Below are 26,627 nucleotides of genomic sequence, written 5' to 3'. Positions count from 1 at the left end.
AAAAAAAAAAAGAAAAGAAAAAAGAGCTTAGCGTATGCGCTAATATGGGAATAGTACTGTTATTTTTTTCAGAAGCTCGTACCAAATATCTTAATCATCATCAGCTGTCTCAAATCACTGACAAGTGGTGCTAAAGCTGTTCTCTGTTCCCTCGAGGGTGTTAACAGGATAGTTCACCCAAAAATGAAAATTTTCCTTTACTCACCATCAAGTTGTTCCAAACCTGTATGAGTTCTTTCTTCTGTTGAACACAAAGAGACATATGTGACCCAGGACCACAAAAGCAGTCTTAAGTCGCTGGGGTATATTTGTAGCAATAGCCAAAAATACATTGTATGGGTCGAAATGATACATTTTTCTTTTATGCCAAAAATAATTAGGATATTAAGTAAAGATCATGTTCCATGAATATATTTTGTAATTTTCTTACCATAAATATATCAAAACTTCATCATTGTTTAGTAATATGCATTGCGAAGAACTTTATTTGGACAACTTTAAAGGCGATTTTCTCAATATTTAGATTTTTTTGCACCCTCAGATTCCAGATTTTCAAATAGTTGTATCTCAACCAAATATTGTCTGATCCTAACAAACCACACATCAATGGAAAGCTTATTTATTCAGCTTTCAGAAGATGTATGAATCTCAATTTCGAAAAATTGACACTTAAGACTGGTTTTGTGGTCCAGGGTCAAATATTTTGAAGAATGTTAGTAACTGAACAGTGTCTGGTAGCCATTGACTTGCATAGGCTATAATAAAAATGCTATGGAAGTCGAAGGCTGCCATCAGCTGTTTAGTGACCAGCTTTTTTCTTTTCTTATATCTTATTCAGTTTTCGGTAGAAAAATTAAGAAGAAAAAAACTCTTACAGGTTTGGAACAACTGGAGGCAGCATTTTCGGGTGAGCCATTGCTTTAAACGAGACAAAAGACGAAGAAAAAAAAAGAAAAGAAAAAAAGGGCATGTGTATTTTTTACGCCGCTTTTGCTTCAATTAAATCATTCTCTATTTATCTGTCAGAAAGCAACATCTTTACTCGCTTTCCTCATACATGCAGCGTGTATTATCTAGACGTCGTGTCAACTTTTTCCCTCCGCACGTTCTCCGTTTCTAAATGATTAAATAGTGCCTGCAGCGTTATGTATGTAGATTACTCTTTAAAGAGCCCCAAAATCGCGGCGCTGTGTTGTCTCTGTCAGGCCTGGGGTGACCTGGGGTGTACTTTCCCGCCGAGTTAAACCGACGAGATGTGGTTTAGCTGCTCGAGCTCTTGTCGCCGCGGAGCATGTTGACGGGTTGAATGTGCCAGAGAGAGAATAGGCTGTCAGAGACAGCTCCTCTGCGCTGACAGCACCGAGCACCGCGCAATTACACGCAGGTGTTTACCCATTTAGACGGCCCAAAAGCACTCATTAGAATTTGCAGAACTCCAAACTGCACTTTTACCCTGCCAAAAAAAAAAAGAGCTCGTGACTTTCACCACGAACATGCAGCGCTGTAGGACGGAGCCGATGCCAAAGTCTGATCACAAAGTCGTTCATTAGCCGGTGGACTTTCGGAGGGGCACTCGCATGCAAACATCGACTTTGCGGGAGACGCTCTCTCGCTGTCTTATCCTCTGTTTGCAATCGCAAGTTTGTAATAAGTCAGTTAGCGACACTCGAATGTAACACCTCGTTTGGCTCGCGCTGCGCCCGTGAAAATACTTGGACGATCCATAATCTGTGACTTGTGACTTTTCTTAACACATCTCTTATGAGCTATGATGTAAAACCTTGCGTGTTGATTTTCAATTAAAGTCTTAGGAATTATTGTGTGTGGTGTGATCAAATCATTTATTTCTCTGGTGTGAATAATTCCTGTCTTTTCCTTGTGTTTTGGGATATTTTTCGCTTTTCCATATGCAGATGGAAGAGCTAGATAGTTTGGCTTTATATGACTAGAAGAGGAAATTCTGGCTTCTTAAACAATGTTTGTTACTTAAATCTTTGTAACTTTATAGTCTTTTTTTACAGCAGTTGTATGTGAGGGGGTGTGTGTGTCTGTGCATGCACGCTTTACGCAGATTATTTAGTACTGTTATAGTGTTGTATTGACAGTTGTTAAAGGGCAATTTCTTTCGAGCAGTTTGTAAACTGATTTCTACTCGTATGGAAAATCGCTTATCTGATTCCTGTGGTGTAGAGCCTGTGTAAATCAGGTTTGTTTGTGTTTTACCGCTTTCAATTCAATAAAAAATATTTAAAAAATCTTGAAAGTTGTTCTCTGGAACTTCGTGAGACACACCCTGAATTGGGTGGACCTGAACAATATCATGCAAAAGCAATTGGGCACGAGAAGCTTTTCTGTGGTAGGAACTTGTCTAACTTCTTTAGGTTGTGAATTTTCTTTGCACTTCAGATTTGGACTGATGCACAGCTGTTTTAATTTAATTGGATTCCAAAGGTCTATTTTCCTCCCAATTATTTATTGATTATTATCATGAGGCCATTTTATTGTATAGATTTATTTCTACTCTGTGTCGGCTCAGTGCACTTTCACCTACAACTTACGTTCATAAGAAAAAACAAACATACTTCTTTTTTCTTTTTCTTTTTTTAATAAAGTTGCATTTTCTTGCAGCAGTACATTCAAATGAGGGACTGTTAGGTATTAAGAGCTTGACAAACAGCTTAAGAAACAACAAAATATGTACAAAAAAATACATAAAATGTCAACTTGAAATTTGGAGCTTTATGATATTACATAAGAATGCGCTCCAGCCTCACATTTAAAGTGTTCATGCCAAACCCGCATAAAGTGACCTAAAATTTCAACTTTTATTGTATCTTAAGTACCAAAAACATTGACTTTTTTTTTTCCCCCACATTTACAGTTATGTGAAAATGAGGATGAGATAAAATCTCCAACTTTCACATTCAAGATATACAATGACCAAAAAAAATCCATAAAAGCTCATGTTTTGGTACAAAAATTGAGGCTTAAAAGTCCGGTTAAGCTCCTAAAACTGATCTTATGTCAGTAAGGTACACTGACAATTTAAAAAAGAGAGAGAGAGAGAGAAAAGCTCATTGAAACACACTAGTGCTCTGTGGATTAGTCGAAATAACGAAAGGTCCGTGATCCCCCCTTTTTGTTTTTCTTTTTTTGTTGTTGGGACACCACTAGCATGTCTCGGCACATAAAAGGAGAAACACTTTGCAATTACAGTAACTACTCTGTTTATCAGAAACATTTAGAAGCAGCACCCAGGCCACTCATCTCTCTCCAGTTACTAATTACAGAGATAATAACAGGTAATTAATAAAGCATGCTCAGCTTCTGCGCAATTAAACACAGATTAGTGTTTACTCTGAATATTATCTGGGCTGTACCACTTTCTATCGCTCTTATAGTGAAGTCGGTAGTGCATCTGTAGAGTGAGATCAGAAACCGTAAGTCTTATCGGTCTGTTAAGTAGGTCACAGAAAAGGGGAGAGAGTTCTCCTATAGTGTGCAGGAAGGTCAAAATATTGAAGAAAAAAAAATGTCAATGCTTTTCTTTGTGTTCTTTGATCCAAGCAAAAATCAAAGACTTAGTTTTAATAAAGTAAATTAAAAAGAGTACCTTTTCCAATTCATTCACAAAAAAATGGAGTTGAGGGGCATTCCTTCATGCTCTGTCAGTAACTATAATTTATCTCTCAAAACCATGACCAGATGCCGGCCTGTGCCATATACGGACACGGACACACAATCTTATGACCCCCAATGTGCATTAATTGGTCCACAAGACATTGATCCACAAGTTGTAGCAGTGACTGGATGTTAGTTCTTATTTTGTGTTCTGCAAAGACAAACAAGTGACAATAATGAGCATTAACACTATAGGTTACCTTAACTCTTTTCCCGCCACTGATGGAATTTTCCATCATTTATGAGACAAAGCTTCCGCGCCATTGACATAGTCTTTGACAAAAACACATTTTTCTCAACTCTTTCAAAATATTGCTTTTTAAATTAAACTTACCCACATTCAAGTGTTGATAAAAATGAATAAAGGAAGCTAGAATAATGTTTTTTGTTTGTTTTAGTTTAAATTCTTTGTTTTGACATATTTCATGTTCAGATATTCAAACAACAAAGCCATCTGGGGGACATTAAAGTTTTGTGAAAATGTTCAAAAATGCTGGCAACTTTTTTTTTTAAGGCTGACGGGGAAAGATTTAATAATAAAAATGAGAATGAACATGCCGTACCTCATCTCTAGAAGCTGCAGGTGAGGCATTTGGAGAGGCACTGCAAGACACAAAACAGTTGTGATTATGAATTTAACTCTTTTCAGCAACTTCAAGGGATAGTTCACCCTATAAAGAATTCAGTGATTAGTTACATTCTTGTTTTTGGGGGGGGGGGGGGGGGGGCGGCGGTTAAAAAAATAAAATATTTCAGACTTCAGTTTTGACTACACTGGCAGTATAAAGGGATGAGCATGAAAAAGAATTTCTATAAGAAAATTAGAAATGTTAGCACGGCAACTAACTGAAATATTTTGTTGCAGTACTGAAATTATTAATAGAAATAAAAGCTAAAACTAAAAATATATTTAAACCTAAATAACACAACAAAGACTAATAGAAAGAACTTAAGAATTAAAACAAATAAAAATACAAGCTCGTAGCAAAATTACAATAAAATGAAACTGCAATTAAAAGCCATCTCAACACAATAGTATATAAATAATACTGAAATAACACTGATGCTTGAGCCAATGATGTTTCATGTTCATGATGTCCAACTATATTTAATCTGAGAGCTACATACTTGGTTAGATTTGAGAGTAAATATTGATTTAAGTATGGCTTCAGAAGACTATAATACGGTGTATTGTAATTTTGGAGCTTCTCTGCCCATAATCACTGGAAACTGTCATAGTATGGAAGATAAAGAATCCTTAAAATTCTCCTTTTGTATTACAATGGAAAATAACAGAATGCGGGATTGAAACGACATGAGGGTGAATAAATGACAGAATTTTCATTTTTGGCTGAATTATTACTTTAAAATGTCATATGGGCACCTGCATAGTGAGCGCTGTGCACAGGCTTGTGAAATGAATGGGGTGTGGCAGGGTTCGTACAAGGTGCTTGAAGTGCTTGAAGTACTTGAATTTGACTTTTTGAAATTTAAGTCCTGGAAACCCCTTGAAAACTTGAAAAGTAGCCTGCTCGAATTTTTAAGAGGTAGTCTACATGAAATTAAGAGTTAATTTTTGTTTTCGATTAAAAACAATCTTTTCACGCAAAATTAATAATGCAGCACGTCTGATATAAATACATGGCTTTTGGGAACACACAACATCTCATAATATTAATGATAATCCTCGATGTGAAAAGCGGTCTCGCGATATCAGTATAAAGTTGAGTTTGTGTTAACCTTTGATAGTGCTTGCATTATATTGTTCAGTCTTTTATTGCATGTGCTGTTTGTTTGGGTTTCATTTGGGAACGTATATAAATCTGACGTGCTTTGTGTTGCACTGTTACCATTTACAAGCGTGGAGCGCATCTTCATCAAACTCTTCCTCTGCATATGCTGAGAGTTTGAATTGCTTAATGTTCATCAGGGAAAACACTGTGCGTTATCTCACTAGATTTGTAATGTACAGTCATGGCCAAAAATATTGACACCCATGGTAAATATGATCAAAGAAGGCTGTAAAAATTAATCTGCATTGTTAATCCTTTTGATATTTTATTTTGAAAATTCACAAAAATCTAACCTTTCATTGGATAATAAGAATTTAAAATGGGGGGTAAATCTCATTATGAAATAAATGTTTTTTCTCAAATACACATTGGACACAATTATTGGCACCCCTAGAAATTCTTATGAGTAAAATATCTCTGAAGTATATTCCCATTCATACTCACAATTTTGAGCACTCCAGGGTGATTATGAACATTAAATTATTCAGCCATGGCTTTCTGTTTCACAGAAATATAAATAGGAGGGAAAACAAAGCCCAAATTCCCTTAATCATCCATCCCAATGAGAAAAACCAAATAATATATTTCTGATGTGCAGCAAAAGATAATTTAGCTTCAAAAATGAATGAAGTGGCTTTAAGAAAAGAGCTAGAGTAGTGAAAATTCCCATTTCCTCCATCAGGGCAATAATTAAGAATTTCCAATCAACAGAAAATTTTACGAAACTGCCTGGAAGAGGACGTGTGTCTATATCGTCCTAATGCATGATGAGAAGGAGAGTTTGAGTGGCTAAAGAACTGTTTTGTCAAACAGCCACTACATCACCACATGTTGTTTGGGAGGGTTTCAAGAAAAATTCTCCTAGCTCATCCAAAAACAAACTTGAGCATATTCAGTTATCAGACACGACTGGGACTTCAAATGGGACTGGCTTCTATGGTCAGATGAAGCAAAGAAATTAGCTTTTTAGCAGCAAACACTCAAGATGGGTTTGGTGAACACAGGGATAAAAAGTACCCCATGTGTACAATGAAATATACTGCTGTATTTTTGATGTTGTGGGCCTATATTTCTGCTGGAGGTCCTGGATATCTTGTTTAGACACATGGCATCATGGATTCTTTCAAATACCAACAGATAAAAAAAATCAATAAGTGACTGACTCTGTTAGAAATCTTATACATTTTTGGATCTTCCGACCGTACAATAATCCAAACACAAACCTCAAAAACAACACAAAATGAGTCATTGAGCACAAAACCAAGTTTCTGCTATGGCCATTCCAGTCCTCTGACCTGAGCCCTGTAGAAAATGAGTGAGAAGAAGCACCATCATGGAGCTGTGGATCTGAAGGATCTGGAGAGATTCTGGATGAAGGAATGGTCTCTGATCTCTTGTCAGGTGTTCTCTAACCTCATCAGGCATTATAGGAGAAAATGTAGAGCTGTTAAACTGGCAAATGGAGGTTTGAAAAAGTATTGAATAAAAGGGTGCCGTTAATTGTGGCCGATGTGTATTAGAGAAAAACATTTATTTCATAATGATATTTAACCCCATTTTAAAATCTTATTATCCAATGAAAGGTTAGATTTTTGTGAATTGTTCAAATAAAAGATCAAAAGGATTAACAATGCAGATTAATTTTCACAGCCTTCTTTGATCATATTTACCAAGGGTGCCGATATTTTTGTCCATGACTGTAAATCATTAATAATCCTATATCAACACAGGAGCATACATCAACATATTTCTAAATATGCGATTTGTTGTTGTACGTCGCGATTCCAAAATAAAAGTTTAAACCCTCGCTATGAATCTCCCTGTAAAGTGAAACATCACCAGCCTGTGGGCGCCCTCTGCAGTATGTTATAATACAAAATGCACTTTACATTATACATTTTAACAGTGTTGTTCAATAAAACATAAAACATAATAATTTCCTCATCTTTTGTTTATATATAAATATAGTCATTCTAAAGCCTGTTTTTCACTAACATCTAGTTTTATTACTAGAAAATATCAGATTACCCAAAATAATCAGATTACCTGATTACCAAAATAATCGTAAATTAAAGCCCTAGATTAGTTAAAACATTTCAAAATACAACTGCATTGTTTTGCTTTTTGTGATTAAAAGAAATATTTTGTCATTGAAAATTTCTTAAAAATGGTAGGCTATTAAAATATTGTCTTGTACTAGTGAACTAATACTGTCTTCACGTGCTATCGGAATTATCGTTAATACGAGTTTCCTAATCGGAAATTGGATGTGAACGGCCTCTCGAGTCGTATTTAGGCAACTATATCCTTTGTCTTGTCGCTAAAGTAGTGTAAAAAAATAGGCTAGATATGAGCAATCATTTGAAGAATATTATATGTTTTATAAGCAGTGAAATAAGCATGTATTTGACTGAAATTCCAGAATTGTCAGCAAACGGCATGTATAGCGCGGTGAATGTTTATATGATTGTCAACCAGTGGGATGCTACATTTTATTCTTTCTGACATTAAAGCACTTGAATAAGACAAGCTCGTAATCACGACTTCATAAGTGGGAAAGTGGGAAATTTCCAATGTCACGTGAAGGGAGCATAATTATCTGTATTTTGTCATCTCAACTAAGTGTTTTGTCACACTCCTAGTGTCTACGAGCATGATAGAGCTCATAATTTTCCAAGTGTATGACAGATTTCATTCTTCAGATCAATTATATTTTCATGAAAAATAAATAGTTTGAATAAGGAAAGCGACAACTTTGCCATAGTATCCTTTCAGATGTTAAAGTTGCCACATGCTTTGCATGTTCTGCACTTTATTTGTACCATTTTGTTTTAATAAGTTTATTTATTAGAACTTGAAAGATAATAATGATATTGTCTGACAAGTGAAATCTCTGATTTTAGTCCTTGAAAACCAAAAAAGTAGTGCTTGGAAAGTCCTGGAATTTCCTTTCGCAGTTTCTGTACGAACCCTGGTGTGGTGTTTTATTACAGAGGTTCATTTTTGATAACTTTGATGCTTTGCATTGGTCAAACCTTTTATCTTAGTATCCTCTGTGAGTTCCCTCAGGAATCTGTTCTAGCATTGTAAAAGGCCTTGAACTTGAACTACACAAGTGTGTGCACAGGCTTGGAGAGCAGCCATGAGCAGTGAAGAGAATCCTCCTAAACATGAACAGGCAGCCAAACTGCTCGTCATTTCATAGTTCACAATTTAGTAAAAGATCAGGCCATGCTGATTTTAGATTACACACATACCTACAAACTGTCCACACACAACCTGATATTTGAGCAGTACCTCGCTACCGACTGCAAAGCTAGCCTAACTTATCTGCACTTTCCTGTCTGGCATAATGCTACAGGCACAGTAACCTTATGTGAACTCTTGGGCTTAAAGGAATAGTTCACCCAAAAATGAAAATTCTATCATTACTTACTCAACAGTGAGACTTTTCATTTTCTGGAAAAACATAAATGGAGAAATCGGGGAAGAATGTCACTCTTTTTCATGCAATAAAAATGACAGAGAACTGGAGTTTTCGATCTTCAAATGGACACATAAACTGGCCCATTACATTTATGACCAGGGGATATCAAGCTCCAAAAGCACCAAAAAAAACAACCTTAAAAATGGTTCATATGACTCATACACCATATTCAAAATCAAGTCATATTAAGTCATTATTTACTAATACTGTCCAGTAAGCTGTTAACTGCTGTTAGTGGTTACTAGATCACTAACTCATTGAATAGACTCCGTCTGATTTGAAAATGTATATTTTCATTCATTCATTCAAGGTACATGTTTTATTAAGTTCATGCATTCTCTAGCAATCAGACTCATCAAACTCAAACTCCTTGGTGTTGTTAACACTCGATCAGATCAGATCGCTGATTCAGATTCACAATACTGATTCAGATCAGCCAATCAACCTAAAATTATTTGTTCATGACCCGGACATTCGGTTAGAAAAAAGTTCAAACAGACTCTCTCTCACACAAAGCGAACCAGTTTTCTGAGGCTTTTACATCCTTTTAGAACCTTGAAAATTAATTCATTTGAATTTGCTAGAAAAACAGTGGCCAAATTATTTCTTACAATTTGTCACGTTGTGCTCCATGACATAAAGGGATTGAAACAACATGAGGAATGAATAAAAGATGATGATCTTGATTTTTGAAGGGTTCAAATAAGGCTACTGTGCAAATCTGTGTGTGTGTGTTTTATGAGAGTGTGCATGTTGGCCTTTTCCCAAACTTGGATTGAATTACCTGCTATAAAGTTCCCGTCTATTCGAAAGATTTAAACTATATCGCCGTGCAGAACAAAACAACTGATCGGATGTGTGTCTAGTCCGGTTTGTAACACAAGGACTCAGCATGTGGTCCTGTCTTAAACACAACTTTATTTAAAAGCACCACATCAAAAGTGCTCTGAGTTTTACTGTCTGCACTCTTAAGTGAAGTCAGGCAGCTGCTTGAAACAATGAAAGGTTCACTCACACACACTCCTGATCCAGCACATGCTCTTACATACACACACGTACCTCCCCATCTGCCTGGAAGCGTTCTCAAAAAATTTGGTTTTGGAGGCGACACTACGGGGAAAGAGAGAAAGAAGAATACATCAATACTTCATCTACTAAATAAGACAAGACTGAATAGAACTATTTTGTCCATATTTTTCACATTTGCATGCTGCAACAAGTATTACAGACATGAACTTCATCAGAAGACCGGAATCATAAAATGCTGCAGTCTCTTTTGAGGCAGAAGTTGGAGTCTTGAATCCTAAACGTGGAAAAGTATTGTATTGAGTTCTGAGTCACTCTTTACTCTAAATTTCATTCACATGTACTGACATTTGCATTGAATCTCAGTGTGTTTGCATGTATATCTGCACTTGAAACTGTTCAGAAAATATCTGACAGAACACATAAATACACAAACACACACACACTAATATGCAGAAATAATTTGTTTTTAGTCATGCTTTTAGCATTTTGAGTCAAATTTTTATTCACTTTAGTCTGAAATTTTAGTCTATAAAAATAAATATATTTTTTTAACAAAATTCAAACTGGACAACAATTTAATACCAAACATTAACAAAATGTTCAAACAATTAACCATTTTTTAATATACATTTATTAATTTATTAAACAAATACAAAATGTGAAAATCTGAGCTGTTGAACTAGGAGTATAAATATACTGAAGTTATGTATCGATGCATATATATATAATATATATATTTGAGTGGGTTAATTAAACTATGAGCAAAGCAGTTCAATTAAGTGTCCTTCAGCTCAATACTGAACATGATTAGATTTTTTATACCAGTTATTTCTACATTTTCTTTCATTTATTAATATCTTGCATTGTTGTTTTCTTCTTTCCATCAACTATATTAAAATTATTTTATTTTCCCAGTAATTCTGTTGAATTTAAGACATTTTTGGTTTGAATTAATGTGTAAATGGTATTATTGTTATTAAAATTTGTATTATTAATATTAACAACCGTAGAGAGAGAGAGATTTGCCCTTCACAAGCAAACCAGGTACAAACACCTCTATTTCAGGTAAGAAAAAAAAAAACGTTGAAACTATGCTGAAAACAACAACGTGACTCTGCCACAAGAATGAGAGAGCAAGTATTCCGAGTGTATGCGTGCTCTCAGGAGAAAATAGATTGAGCCTTTCTAAGATAAGACACAAGACAGTTTGACACCATGACCAGCACACTCACATGTTTTCTCAGAAACAGAGTTGGTCTAAGATTACTAATCCATGCTCCTGCTCACAGAATGCTAATTATGAGGATATGACAAGCTGAAATTTATACTTGATTCAAGATTAGCTGTCATATACAGATAAAGTTTGCTGTATATAACATATTTACAATGGCTTGTGGAAGGCTTCAGATGCTTTACTAACTCTCTCAGTTTTCTCAATCCCTGCAAATCTTGCACTGAAATTGGATATTTGTATTTCCAACCACTGGAACTCAACATTAATTTAATGTGACTGTCTAGAAATGTAATGTGTGTTTTTCTGTTAAAAAGAATTTGTTGTAAAAAAAAAAAAAAAAAAAAAAAAGAAGAGATGTTTGATTCAGAATTCACTCCCTTTGTCGCAGAAGTTTTGAGTTTACACAGATGGAAAACAGCTACGTTAATAAAGGACACAAATGCGGTCGAATTGACTTCTACCTGTGAACCATTAAAATAACAGTCGCATTTTCTGGATAAAACCCGTACAGTTAAGGGATCATTACTCTAGCTGCGATTCTTTAGGGCTGCTCTGATGAGTTAATGATGCGTTAAGAGCAGTCCTGGGTCAAAATAAAACAAATGCATACATTTTGGAAAAACCTTTAAAACTATATCCAACTGTTTGGCTGTCCCAGTGGTTGCCGTTGGTTAGATGAACTATCAAAACACCCAGACGTTGCCTAGAAAAGGTCATCCCTCAAAACCATGTGAACCAGGAAACTTCCAAGCGGACCACACAACAATCACTCTGCAGGATCTACAACATTCGCTCGTTGACAACCGATTAAACATGCACCAGCAAACCATTGCACTAGTCCTGCAAAACACTGTGCTGTATGGAGAGGGTGGCAACAAGGAGCCAGTCCTCAAAAAGAATCAAGTGAAAGCATGTCAGGAGTTTGCCAAAATGCACAAAAGCGATGTAGCTGCAATGTGGGAAACAATCAGCTCTTGGACATCTAAAACAATCTGGGTGGCACGAATCTACACTATATCTGCCCACACCACAAAAAAAACCATCCACATATGCTTAAGTATTGCAGTCCTGCCATCAGGTCGGGCAAGAACTGAACATGTTAATAAAAACATGAGAGAATGGATGATGGATGATGTAAAATACAGAAAGTTACTGCAATATAGGGCATCAAAATAGATTGCATGAAAATCAAGATTGCAGTGTGGAATGGCGTAATTATGAAAGAAGAAATGGCTGAAATGTAACTAAATAGATGAAACAATAATTAATAAATATTTGTACAGAGTGAAATCTATTGTGAACGTCATGCTAATTTTTCCTCCAAAAATCTTGAGGGTTTAAAGTAATAACAATAATAATAAAAAAAAAAACATATTGCTACTGCACAATAATTTCAATATTCAATTACTAAAAAGTGGATAGAGACAACTGAAGTAGACAGAGATCTGAGTCCATCCTAAATTCAGGTATAAAGTAAATACCGTGAGAACTGGCTTCTTTTTTCACTCAGTTCACTTTTGGCTCAACTGAAAGACTTCTGAGTTAAGGTCATTGCACACCGAGTCTGAAATTGTCGCATGCGTTTTTCCGTTGTTTTTGTATTCCCCATCCTTTCCTATCAAAATCCGTGCTATGGATGCGAAAAACGCAGAAAATCGAATATGATCCGAATTTTTTTTGATGGACGAAAGTTTCGGAGGCAGTGTGCAAACATGATTGACACAACGTGAGGTCGTATTTATTTTTAACGTATGAAAATTTCGGGCTCAGTGTGCAGTGACCTTTACTCTTTCTGTTAGCAGGAAAGCTTACGCAAAACATGACTTCCTAGTTTGTAGGACTCTTTTGGTTTTCACATACCTAAGTGGCAACAATAACAGATGTCCAAAGTTTAGGTTGAATTTCAAATCATTATTGCAAGATAAATTTTTCTGTTTAAAAAAAAATGTTGTATCGATATTTAAATTCTGTATTTCAATTATATACTATTTTCCATACTAAATTCTAAATTCAGTCATTTAAAATGATACAAGTGAATTTAGGCATCACGGCATTATAATACTGTACAGTACAGTATGAAAAATGGATATTAATTTTAACATTTTAATAAACTATTATATTAGTAAAATTAACTTTAAGTGAGGATTAGATGATGGAAAATGAAATCTATATGTAAAAAATAGAGGAAATTAATGTACAATTAAAAATCCAATATTGACCTAAAATTATGATTGAAGAGTTTTGGTGCTGATATATAGCATGCACCCTTAAAATTGTGTAGCCCTACTCCAAGAGAACCTCTTTTAACCTGCCAAAAAAAAGCTTGGGAAAGAGTTCTTCCTTCAGAAGGTCAATGTTTCCAGACACAAGTCTAAATGAACATCACAGTGGCACAAGAACAAAAACGTATCTCAATGGTCCAATCAAAGTCCTGAACTCAATCCAACTGTGGCGCTACTTGAAAATTGCAGTGGACAGGTGTCGAGCAAGTAACTGGAACAATATGGTGCAAATCTGCCTGGAACAATGTGCCAAAATTACACTTGAGCAGCATGCAAAGCCGATATATCCTTCACCCAAATATATCTTGTCACTGCTGCACGGATGCCACTCCCTGTGTGATAGGCAACATATTTCAGCTTTGTGCAATATATGACACAAGAACAAAAAAATAAATTACGCTACAAAAAAGAAATTGGAGTTGCCGAAAAATATTACCACAGAGAATCATTAAATCATAAATCAGCAGTAGAATCACTGTAAAGTAGGGTTTGTAGTGAGTGATGTGCACTCACTATGATGCTGAACTGTCTTCGTTTGGAGTTTTATTGAGGTGACGTGAGGGTGGATCTGGTGGTCGAGTGGGTGGCCGGCAGATGGAACTTTTCTCTGAGAAAGATCGTCCTTTCTGCCCCTGAGCCTCTCCTGTTACACACATAAACACACACCTGTTACAACCACAACTCGTTGCATCGGGATTGTTGTATGTCTGTGTTCTGCCGACATTGATCACATTGTCCTTATGTACTATGATGATTATTCAAACTCCAAATGCCATACTGTGCTTTTACATCACAGATATCAGTTGTTTAGGGTTCACTGACATACAAAAGTCTCCATTATACAAAAAAGAGAAATCTTTTAACAAACACGTGCAAGTTCTTAGAAACGTGCTCTTTGTTTTCATGTTCATTTTATATGTATTTTTATTTTGAAGAAAAGTTTCAATTAAGTGAGTCTGCATCTTAACAACTATCTTCCAAAATATTTAAAATATATTTTCAAGGCATTAAGTGTTTACATGGATTATTCGTTTTAATAAATATAATTTTACAAACTTAACTAATCTTGCATTTCATAAAAAAGTCGTATCTAATATTTTAAGAGACTTATTGGCCTTGGTCATGAGGGTCTGCAGGGGTCCTCTCTATGATATCCTTTCCTGTTTTATGTTTTTTGACTGGATGTTAATTGAGCCAAGTGACTTTTGGTGGACACTATAGTTTTTAAATATAGTGATTAAATATTTTTTACAAGGGGAAAAAAACAAGGTTTTCTTTATAAAATAAATTATTATTATTATTTTAATGAGGCTTGTGGTATCAGGACAGTTGTATCACACCCAAAAAAAAAAAAAAGAAAAGAAAATTATTACACACACACACACACACACACACACACACACACAGGTGTATCTCAAAAACTTAGAATATCATGGAAATGTTCTTTATTTTTTGTAATTTAATTTAAAAAAGCTAACTTATATTCTAGATTCATTGAACACAAACTGAAATATTTCAAGAGTTTTTTGTTTGGTCCCACTTTATATTAAGTGGCCATAAGTATTTACATCAAACAGTAAGTACAGTGTACTTATTGTGTTCATACTGTATTGCACAACACTTTTGCTGCTATTGAGGTGGGATATGGGTAAGGTTAGGGACAGGTTTGGAGCAGCTGGTCAGATACTGAATTTCTAATTTTCCTAAGCTGTAAGTCATAACCATCAGAATTAAAAAAAAAAACTCTTGAAATATTTCATTTGCGAACAATGAATCTAGAATATAAAGAAAGTTTGCTTTTTTAAAATAGAATTACAAAAAAATTAAGAATTTTTCCATGTTATTCTAATTTTTGAGATGCACCTATATATATATATATATATATATATATATATATATATATATATATATATATATATATATAACAGACAGTTTGAGCATGTCTGTTGCTTGTTTACTGGTTGTTTCTTTGAGTGGTGGCCTCTTTCCTTGGAAAGACTGAGCTCGGTTCACTGCCACTCCTGATTCCCCATTGGTCGCCACCATGGCGTCTGACCTCTGACCAGCCTGTATCCTAATTTCAAGCCTGCTGACGTCCGAATCCATGGGTCGGAGAGCAGGTCTGGGGTGAGCAGGCTTCTGAGAAGCCGGAGAGGAGAGCGGGATGGATGGAGGAGAGACGGATGGAGGTGCCAGTTTTGTTCTTTGATGAGGAACCGGACTGGTGAGGCCAGTATCTCCCTCGGGTTCACTGTTATTGTGGGTGGCGCCGTTCTGCTCTCGCCCTGCAAAGCAAAGAGTCAGTGAATGCAGGCAGTTTAGATAAAGCCCTATTAAATGTCAGGCAAGTCAGAAGCTCAATTGCAACAGTTGAGCCCTGAACATTCCCCAGAGGGGAGATTGCATCAGGGGTGTCGTAAAAATTTTACATTTCCTGTAGTTCTGGCTTTAAAAAGGGAGCCCATGATGGTTCTGATAAATAAATGAAGAGAACAGCTCGACAGATGCTCCGTCCTCTTGTATTTCCACAATATGAGAAATACAAGCCAAGACTCAACTTGTCAAAATCAAATTATCAAAAGTGAGTCATTCCAACAGCATCAACACAACCAGAGCATAATGGAAGCTTTAAACTGAAAAAGAAGAAAAAAAAAAAAAAGTATATAAAGAACTTAACTCAAACATCCTGATTGTTATCAGCTCAAGCCACATGGTCAAAGTCTATCTTTTGAAAAGCCTGCTGTTTTTAACCTAACTTTAATTATCCCTTTTTAAAGAAATGACATTTCCTGCTGTGTGGAATTAGCATTATTACTTTGAAATGGTAAAAGCTAACTGCTTTTAGTATATATCCAAGAGTACAAATTATGTTTGCTGTTGGCATTTACACCAGACTCTAAAGTTACTTTGGCACAATGAGGAGGTTTTTTTGGAGGGAAAAGTGTTTTTATAGACTTGAAATTTTTAATATAGGGCATAAAAACACCTTGATTTGAAATTATAAACTTTATACAATGTCCAGTTTAGTGTGTGAACAGGTGTCATATAAAGAAAGAAAAGTGAAAAAAAGGTTGCTATGGCCATATGTGAACCAAGGACATGAGTGTGAAAGAGCTCTGTGTGTGTGTGAACCGCGTCAGTCAAAACAACCAGCTGTGTGTGAGCTAGCCAAACTGGACATGTACACATCTGATGAACACACATTCACAAACGCATTCACATTTTGGCAGGGGTTCCCACACAACCAGTTGCTCCTAATACTCCATGACCGTATCTGTATTCCCAACAAAAACACACACAGGGCCAAATTTATGCACAATCAAAGATACACTGAAACTCAACAGATGGCTTGACACTCACACATACACACACACATGCACAAACACACAGATCCCGCCACCAACTAATTCAACAAACAGGAAACAAGCAGTTATGATCTACTGAGATTAATGATTTGATTGAAAAGGAGGAAAAAATTTATTCCACTGTTCTGAACAAGCAAAGATCCAGCATGCTTTAATAAGCCAAATTTCATGAACATACAAATGATCCAGAGAGTCATATTAATGGATTAATGCACACAGTCGTTTTTGATCAACGTGGAGAAGAAAGGCTCAGATGTTAATAATGAAAATAGCTTATTAGGGGGAAAAAGGTCCAAAAGCCAATTTGAAAACAGATTGCGAGAGACTTGTAAAAACATGCAGGCATTAGCTCTCAGACACACTGGTTAGCGCACACAGGACACACACGATCGCATACCAACACTCGTACGCATGCATTTAAAAAATACAAGTACGCTCGCACTCGCACACACACACTTGCAGACCCATTGGCGCTGATGCACAGGCACACACAAATACACACATTGCAGAAAGGCAGGTAGTCGTTTAGTTTTCATGCTCTAGTGAGTGTACTATTAGCTTGAGTGTTGTTAAACACTACATAACATGGCTCACAATGAGGGGAGGACAACATGTCAGAGAACAAACATTTATCAAGGCAGACACACATTCGCATACACACGCCTCAAGGTTCTGCTGATTTAATCATACAATTCGCAATGCACATGGAGGGTTCTAAACTGGCACATGAGGAGTGTGTGTGTGTGTGTGTGAGTGAGAGAGAGAAATCTGGGAGGTTTGGTTGTATTTCCCTCATTTAGATAAAATCACTAAAGTAAAACAGATCCAGTCCGAGGTCCCTTCCAGAACATATGAAACCTGATCAGCTGTTATGTGTGTGTGCCTGCTAACAACGTTGATGTTTAGGTGTGTGTAATGTATTCAAGCACGCAGAACAAAAACAGGCTTTGCAGAAAAGTTAAAAGCAAAAAAAGAACATGTAGAAGACTGAAAGCTGAAAAATATAAGAAAAATATTGAGAATCATTTGAAAAACATCATATATAGAAATAGATCTGAAACATAATGTCTTATCTGAGCTGTTTAGATCTTTATCAAAAAGTTGTAAGCAATCTTTCAAAAAAAAAAATATATATATATACATTTTTTAAAAAAGTACAATGTAAAAAAATCTTCATTCTCCAGATAAATTCTTAAAAACATAATTCACATTCATAACAATTTACTGATATGGCTAAAAATATGCATTATATGACAAACGAAATGATGATGATGACGATGCTGATGGCTATCGTGCTGAAGGCTATTTACGCTCAAAAACTGGAGGCTGAAGGCTGGGGTAGAGACGGGGTGGGCGTTTTGAGATTGTGATTGGCTGCCGTCTCCGTGGCGTCACCTTTGGAGGCGGGATAGGAGGTGGTATGGTTTCTTCAGGAGGACCCTTAAAGATCTGCAAACATCAGAAATATGACTTCAATCTATTATCGCTATTAGTGCGACTGAATAGGTGACAAAATATTGTTGAAATTGTTCTCTCATAAATCACACAGCATTTTTGTTTTGATTTAAAAAATTTCAAAGTGCAAATAGAGCAGTTCTCAAGCGAAACCTGTTTTCCCGTTTTGCTTGTATAGTAATAGATACAGAGATAAACTGTTCCCCTGATCGTTTGGAAAGGGGGCATGTCCGACCTTGCTGTAGTCCTCAATGAGGATCTCCATGACGATGTTCTGGAACTTAATATCCAGCATGGCCGCTACAGTCTCCTCCTCTGCTCTCATGAGAGTGGGGCCAAATATTACACCCATATTCGACACAGTCATCAGATTTTCACTGCTGTGGCTGCAAACACTATAAACACACAGAGATAATGTAGTAAGGTTTTGGAAAAGATACAGGGATTGTCCCCTGTGATAAGTACTGTATAACTTTGGATAAAACTGAAAAATGTTGCTTAGAGTGTCTGTGGCTCATTATAATGCAGGGTTTATTATAATTAGAAATCTCGTGCTAAAGCTGTGAACGTGCTATCTCACAAAGATATTAAGCGGCACAAATTTTTTCAACACTCAAAATGGGAAAGGTAATTTCACCAAATCCTCATATTATAATGATTTCTAAAGGACCATGTGACACTGAAGACTGAATAATGACTGCTGAAAATGCAGCATTGCCATCACAAGAATGAATTACATTTTAAAATAAATTAACAAAAATTGCAATAATATTCCACAATATCAGTGTTTTTACTTTATTTTTGATCAAATAAGTGTAGCCTTAAAAATCTACCAACACTTTATTAATATAATCCTAAATTTCATTTCAATTTAGTATATCAGCTCCTTTAATATAAAGTTCAAGCTACTTATGTGAATGTATTGTATGTGACACACACACACACACACACGACGACACGTGGAGCTATAGACAGATCAGGTGATCTATTGTCATGTTAATCAAATCACACTTTCACACACACAACTTGTCACATTAATCAAAATACAAATAGAACAGATTTAATTATGAAGGTACACCCAAGCAAGCTGAGCAGCGGTTAGAAAAACCTCAGAATGAGTGTGAGTTTGAGCATTAGCACGTCTGTGTTCACGCATGCTTGCATGTGCATGTGTATTACCTGACCAGGTGTTTGATTAGTAGTTCCAGCATCTCTCTGTTCCGCTCTGGGAGTTTGTAAACAAGTGAGTGAACCGCCCCTAACCGATAGTCCAGATTCTCCGACTCTAAGGGAAAAAGTGTAGGAAGTCACAAACAAACACTACAGATGTACATGAGTCACATATTGTTCTAACATAACTACTGTGTCACAGTGAGTGTTGAGTCGCACCCACAGAAAGTGCAGTTCATGATGCATTTCACTGCCGTGACTCACATTACACAGTACCAAAGGAAAAGACTTGCAAAAGAATGCAGTGTAAAGGCAGAATGAAGCAGACAGTACATGTCAGTGCACTGCTCTGTCTACACTAAAACTAATAGAGCTGTTAAAGCTAATAGGGCTGCTTGAAGCTAGTGGTTTCTAGAAGTGTTTTTTTATTTTCTTCCTGCAGACACCTCACGGCAGTTTGCCAACCATCTTTCAACTTGTCCAAAGATAACTTGTAAAATCCTAAATGGATCATTACAGACACATTTACTGTGAAATGTGGGATAAACACAGCTTTATCTATAGATACAGCCTGTGCTGAACCATAACAAAGCTTACTTTATAGAGAGTGGAGCAAATATACATGTTATTGTGAACTGGCATTGTTTTTAGGTGATGCTGTAGCATATTTAAAAGAGCCGGACAAACCCTCTTGATGTCTTTAAAATATATAAAAAAAGAAGAAATTCTACAACATGAAGGACTGGGAGGTCACTTGGGCCAAGCGAGTAGAGCACATTAAAGCGAGCCGGTAATCCCTCGGCAGGTGCAGCCCTTTCCTCTGCGCCGCTGAGTTTGTTTAGTTGTGTGTAATCTGAGTGCAGGTAAGCAGACATGCTATAATAATTAAAGCTGCTGTAATGGCCTCTAATCTTATAATGGGGAGGATTACAATTCAGCACGTTCAACACAATTCTCTGAAAATGCTCAAAGCTGGATGCACACTCACTCATGCAGACACAGACAGAGGATGATTTGGTCTCTAATTTCTGATTGGATGAGTTACGGTACGTTCTAAAGTGTCTTAATATGATACATTGTTGGCAACAGGACACAGCCTACAATAACACTAAATGAACTATATTACTTCCAAGAATACGTTATTCTGAATGTTATTAATAATTAAATGTATCTATTTATTTAATGCTGATGTCTTCTATCATATTCATATTGATTTTTATAAAATAAATCAGTTACTTGAAGCCAGACCTAATAATACCCATGGCTTTCATAAAATTACTGTAAAATGTCCTAAAGTGGCTTAATAATTTAAACAGAAGGGAAGATTATGCAAAACCAGTATACAGGCAGTGGACGTCAGTTTGGGTGATGACATGATGTGTCAAGCATTGTAAAAGATTAATCTAACAACACAAGACCACTGAAAGAGGTCATTTTTCTTTTAATGAGTGTTTTATTATACGTCCATGTAAATGTCAGTCTTGTAAATGCCTTTTTCTCAGCCAGCTGCATGCTTGACTACAGCAGTGTGAGCACAGGCACTCAACGGGCACTCACTGTAAGAGGGGTTTTCTGTAGGAAGTCAGTGCAAAAATAAGGTGCAATTTACCCTGGCTACATTTATTCCTTCACTGAATAAAAGAGAAACAGTAGGATTCTCATTAATACTGCAATATCTTGCTTCGGTTCACAATTCAGAAGGCTATTTATTTGTGCATGTAATACACAGCTAAATAAATATAAAGTAATATAAGGAAGTTTACAAATTTTTGGTAATTTTGTTACCTGGGGTATCAATTTAACATTACTATGGACTGGGATTATACAAAAGTTGACATTTTGGTATCAATTCCATCCTAGTTCCTTTAATATCATATTATATTGGATATAATTTAGCATTATCAGTAATATTATTAAAATTGCTTTACTTAAACTAATGGTACTTTGAGTAAAAAAAAACAAACAAACAAACAAAAAAACACTACCTTTCAAAAGTTTGGGGTCTGTATATTTTTTAAATGTTTCAGTGAAGATTGTAATATTGTTAAGTATTAGTACAATTTAAAATTACAGTGTTCTATTTGAAATCATTCTAAAATGTAATTTTTTCCTGTGATGGCAAAGCTGATTTTTCAGCAGCCATTACTCCAGTTTTCAGTGTCACATGATCCTTCAGAAATTCTAATATGCTGATTTGATGCTCAAGAAACATTTCTTATTATTATCAAAGTTGAAAACAGTTGTGCTACTATTAAGTTTGCAGAAACCATGATTTTATTTCAAGATGCATTGAAGAATAGTAAGTTCAAAAGAACAGCATTTTTTAAAAGTAGAAATCTTTTGTAACATTATAAATGTCATTACAGTCAGTTTTAATAAGTTTAATGGATTCTTGAATAAAGGCATTACATTATTACAGTAACAGACCCTAAACTTTTAAATGGTAGTGTATTCTGTAATTATTGTCATTCAAATACATAAAATCTGGGTTATGTTATAGCCCTGTTATAGTCTTTTTTTTTTAGGGTTAACAAAGCATAAATAAAAAGCACCCCCCGGAACCTGCTTAGTTACTCACTCTGGTACTTTATTATTACTATTATTATTATTATATAGTACAGATTAGTATTGAAAGAGCAAACTTGGTGCACTTGGACTTCAACGTACACTTGAATTTAACTAAACTGACCCACATAACAGATGGAAAATACATACATACAGTGCCCTCCATAAGTATTGGAACAGTAAAGACAAAATTGCTCTGTTTGCTGTGGAGTCAAGACATTTGCAAATATGATTAAAAGATGAATATGAGACAAAACTACAGAATGTCACATTTTATTATTAGCCGTTTCAACACATATATGTTTTAGCAAATAAAAAGAACAGCACTTTTAGAGTTCATCCCACTCATTGATGTGAGCATAAGTATTGGGATAGTTTAACATAAGGCAGATATAAAAGATTAAAAGCTATTATTTAGTTGCAGATCCCTTGTGCACAATCACAGCAGTGAGTCTGTGACCCATAGACATCACCAAACTCTTGGTCTCATCCTTTGAAATGCTTTTCCCAGCCTTTAATGCAGCCAATTCCAATTGTTGCTTGTTTTGGGGAGTTTCTGCCTTTACTCTCCTCTTCAGCTGGTGAAATTCATGTTCCATCGGATTTAAATCTGGAGACTGACTTGGGCAATCTAAGACTTTCCATTTCTTTGCCCTTATAAATTCCTTGACTGAACTGGCAGGGTGTTTTGGGTTATTGTCCTGATGCAACATGAAGCACTTCCCAATGAATCTGGTGGCAAGATGGTTTTGTACCCTTCCAAATTCATTCTGCTACTGTCATCATACATTAAGTCATCAGTAAAGTTGAGAGGGCCTGTTCCAGAGACAGCCATGCATGCCCATGCCACAACAACACCTCCATCATGCTTTACAGATGAGGCTGTATGCTTGGGATTATTTGCAGTTCTGTGTCAAAGTCTCCTGAGGACAGTAGATTGTCAGAGCATCACCCCAACTTTCTGGAAGTTGTTGGCGATTTTACAGACACATCTTTTAGGGTTCATTTTCACAGCTTTTATGATTTGTCTGTCATCAACTACTGTTGTTTTCTCAGCCGATCAGGTCATTGTTGGTTGCTGGTGTAGTTGGTGGTTTCCAAACTCTTAATTTCTCCATGCCCTTTGTTTTTGCTAGAGCTCTAACTGACTTCCTCTTTTCTTTCAGCATCCAAATTGCTTGCTTTTCTCTCAAAGTCAGCTCCCTCGTCTTCATCCTGGTTTGTGTGTGTCATCATCGAATGCAAGATTCAGAATACAGAAGTAATGGATATAACTGATACGACACATTCCCTGCAATTAATATCTGAAGAATTAATGCAACGGGAGACAGCTGATCACTTAGAAAGGCCTGTGAGGCAACTGTTCCAATACTTATGCTCACATCAGACAGAGGGATGAAACTAAAAGTGCTGAACTTCTTAGCTGGTAAAACATCTATGTGTTGAATCACCCAATAATAAAATGTGACATTCTGTAGTTTTATCTCATATTTATATTTTATTCATATTTGTATATGTCTTGACTCCACAGCTGACAGAGCAATTTTGTCTTTACTGTTACAATACTTTTGGAGGGCACTGTACACATAAAAGTGTGTGACTGTGTGTGTTCGCTGTCATACTTGCTGCTAAGATCAGTTCTCCATGCAGGCTGTAGGTCATCAGCGGTTCACTCAGACTCCTGGAAAAGCATGCAAATGTACAATACACGCTTTTTAAAAAAAGTCCTTTTTGGACATCGTAAAATCATGTGTGCTTAACTCACCGCAGATAGCATTTCAAAGCACTAGTGATGGTCTTTATGTCCATGTCAGTGGAATTGAAATCTACATCCGCTGGACACATTGGATCTACAGAGAGAGGAGGACAGATGAAGACAAAGAGAGAAACAGAGAGAGAGAGAGAGATAAATGGCCTTCCTCAGACAGTTGTTACTGTTGTAGAGTATGTGTCAGGGATTTTGTAACAGCTCAAGGACGCTCTCATGGATGTATATCTCTGCTTTGGTTTCCTCAGCGTAAAAAAAACTCAGGAAGTTCACAAAGCTCACTGCAGATATTAAACACGCCACAATAAGCTGGACTCAGAATTATGAGTCAATAAATTTATCGTCCACATAAAACATGATAAGCTTCTTAACAAGAAAAAACATGTTTGTATAAATTTGGTTGTAAATGTTTGTGTATAAATCTGGTTTACTAGTCTTAGAAGCACAATGAGTGTGAGAGAGCATGTTTGTATGTCTTCCTCTTGTACACACACACACAGCAGATGTTCTTTTGACCATTTCCTCACCAAAGAAGGCATTCAGAAGTTTCTGTACTTGAATGTTGCTGCCCACAGTCCTGTAGACTCCTTCCTGAGTCAGCCCTACCAGAAAGAAAGAGAAGAACATAGAAAAATTTAAAAAAAGGAGGAAAGAGAAAAAGAAAGCATGATTTAGACTGAGAAATTTGGAGAACCTGGCTTGAAGGAGAACAAAGGGGGAGTGTCTCGCAGTGGAAAAGTACAGCTCAACCGTAAAACGAGCGGTGAAACGGTCCCACTTTCGGTTTGCGCTCAGCCATCATTAGCCGTGCTATAACCCCAGACAATACTTTGCCAGAGTTTACTGATTGTTAACATACACCATGTTGTGCCTGACGACAGGGCTGGACTTAAACATCTGGGAAATCTGATTAACGGCACGCTTGGAGACTGGCGAACACAAACATCAGCACTTCAAAAAGAGCCGTTGGTGCCCGGTGGTCCCGCAGTCAATGCTAAAGTGCAATCACACTTATTAATGGCCTTGAAATGCCTCTTCATGATTTTATTGTCGTACCATAACAGCCTCTAGCATGGAAACACTACAGCCAGGTTTCAAATGAATTGCTATGTTGGAGAAAAAGAGAGGGAGAGCGTATACATGTCTGCTATTAATTTATTTCTGCACACATTATTTTTTTCCCTTTTAATTTGCATGAATTATTATTGATACGAATATGTATGTTTCAGTGTGTGTGTTTCTGTTTCTTTGGCTACATCAGCAGCAGTTCTGCAGCATAAACATCTTCTGGAAAAGAATCATTTCTATTTACAGTTGGCTCAAATTGCTGGATACGCAGATGTGAACACAAATGGTGTGCTGCTTCCCTCTGCTGGCTGCATTTAAGACAGGAATCCAATAAATAATAGTGGCATTGTGTTGTCTTTCCATCTCTGATTATTTAAAGCATATGGTGGCCATGAAGTGCAAAAACAGCAGTGAGAGTCAGTCATTAAAGAAACAGGTGACAAACCTATTACATGACTATGACATCATTTCAGAAACTAAAATAAGTGACTAATATTCTTTCCTAGTCTAATGTGTGATGGTACCTTTTGTTTCCACAAAATTGATGCATTTTCTGACGAACTTGAAGCCGAGATCATTTAGTTCCACTGAGGGAAAAAAAGGAAATTCATATTACATATAATAAACACAGTTCATTATCCCTGTATACATTTCTCAGAAGGTTACTGCACACTATTTATGGTGTAATGATACATGGTATTGCACAGGCTTGCAAGTATCAGAATCTATTAAGCAGTATTTTCTCCGTCTATTTTTAGAGTCTCTTGTGTTCTGCAACTTTTCTCTTAAAAGGTTAAATTACATTTACGTAAAGTGTCTATTTCATTTGAAATATAGATATTTTTTCTTACAAAAACGCATGGATTTGCTACAGGAGGCCTTTATTCACCCTCCAGAGCCATGTGAGGCATGTTTTATTATGGATGCGTGCGCTTTATTTGATGTCTTTTGGACTGTTGAACAGAAACACCCACCGACTGCAATGATAACACTTGGAATAGCCATGACAATTTTACTCAGATTGGATTCATCTGAAAGAAGAAAGTCATATACACTTAGGATACCTCGAGGGTAAGGCTGTGCAAATAATCGAATGCGTAACCAGTAAACCCGGTTACAAGAGCTACACAATATCGCGTTCATTATCAGCGAGGAATCGCCTGCGATGATGAAAGTGATATTGCGCAGCTTGTCAGTGAACTACGGCGCTGTGTAGTAAATGCTGCTCTATCTGAACGCATGTGATGGAGATTTACTACTAATCACAGAACCGGCTTTACTGACTTTTTATAATCGCATTCGATTATTTGCACAGCCCTACTCGAGGGTGAGTAAATCACAGGCTAATTTTAATTTTTGGGTGAACTAACCCTTTAATAGCTAACAGATATCACTGAGATATCACACCTGCACAACCATTTAAAAGTCTGGTGTTGGCAAGATTTTTCTTGTTTTTGAAAGTGGTCTTGTTAACCAAGGCTACACTTATTTGATCAAAAAATGTTTATATATTTTAAAACTGTAATTTATTCCTATGAGGCAAAACTTAATTTTCAGCAGTCATTACTCCAGTCTTCAGTGTCACATGATCTTTCAGAAATCATTCTAATATGCTGATTTGATGCTCAAGAAATATTTCTTATTATTATCCATGTTGAAAACAGCTGTGTTGCTTAATATTGTTAAGAAAATTGATAAATTTTTCAGGATTCTTTGACATACAGAAAGTT

General features: G+C 36.2%; 1 protein-coding gene across 1 annotated transcript in view; it reads right to left on the bottom strand.

Moving 5' to 3' along the window:
- Positions 1-2,605: 2,605 nt before the first annotated feature.
- The window catches only part of LOC306870165 (oligophrenin-1-like), a 46,731-nt gene continuing 22,709 nt past the window's right edge, over positions 2,606-26,627 (bottom strand). The window contains exons 13-24 of the mRNA XM_079417273.1: positions 25,422-25,484; positions 24,357-24,431; positions 23,827-23,911; positions 23,684-23,742; positions 19,506-19,611; positions 18,562-18,721; positions 18,182-18,320; positions 15,465-15,791; positions 14,020-14,149; positions 10,021-10,071; positions 4,245-4,284; positions 2,606-3,832 (exon numbers count right to left, since the gene is read on the bottom strand). Of these exons, the coding sequence (XP_079273399.1) occupies positions 3,821-3,832; positions 4,245-4,284; positions 10,021-10,071; positions 14,020-14,149; positions 15,465-15,791; positions 18,182-18,320; positions 18,562-18,721; positions 19,506-19,611; positions 23,684-23,742; positions 23,827-23,911; positions 24,357-24,431; positions 25,422-25,484 (1,247 nt within the window). The 3' untranslated portion in view covers positions 2,606-3,820. The remainder of the gene's footprint in view (positions 3,833-4,244; positions 4,285-10,020; positions 10,072-14,019; positions 14,150-15,464; positions 15,792-18,181; positions 18,321-18,561; positions 18,722-19,505; positions 19,612-23,683; positions 23,743-23,826; positions 23,912-24,356; positions 24,432-25,421; positions 25,485-26,627) is intronic.

This window comes from Barbus barbus (assembly GCF_936440315.1).
Source record: "Barbus barbus genome assembly, chromosome: 5".
Classification (NCBI taxonomy): Eukaryota; Metazoa; Chordata; class Actinopteri; order Cypriniformes; family Cyprinidae; genus Barbus; species Barbus barbus.
The sequence above is the reverse complement of the archived record's forward strand: the minus strand, read 5'-3'. Positions and strand labels throughout refer to the sequence as shown.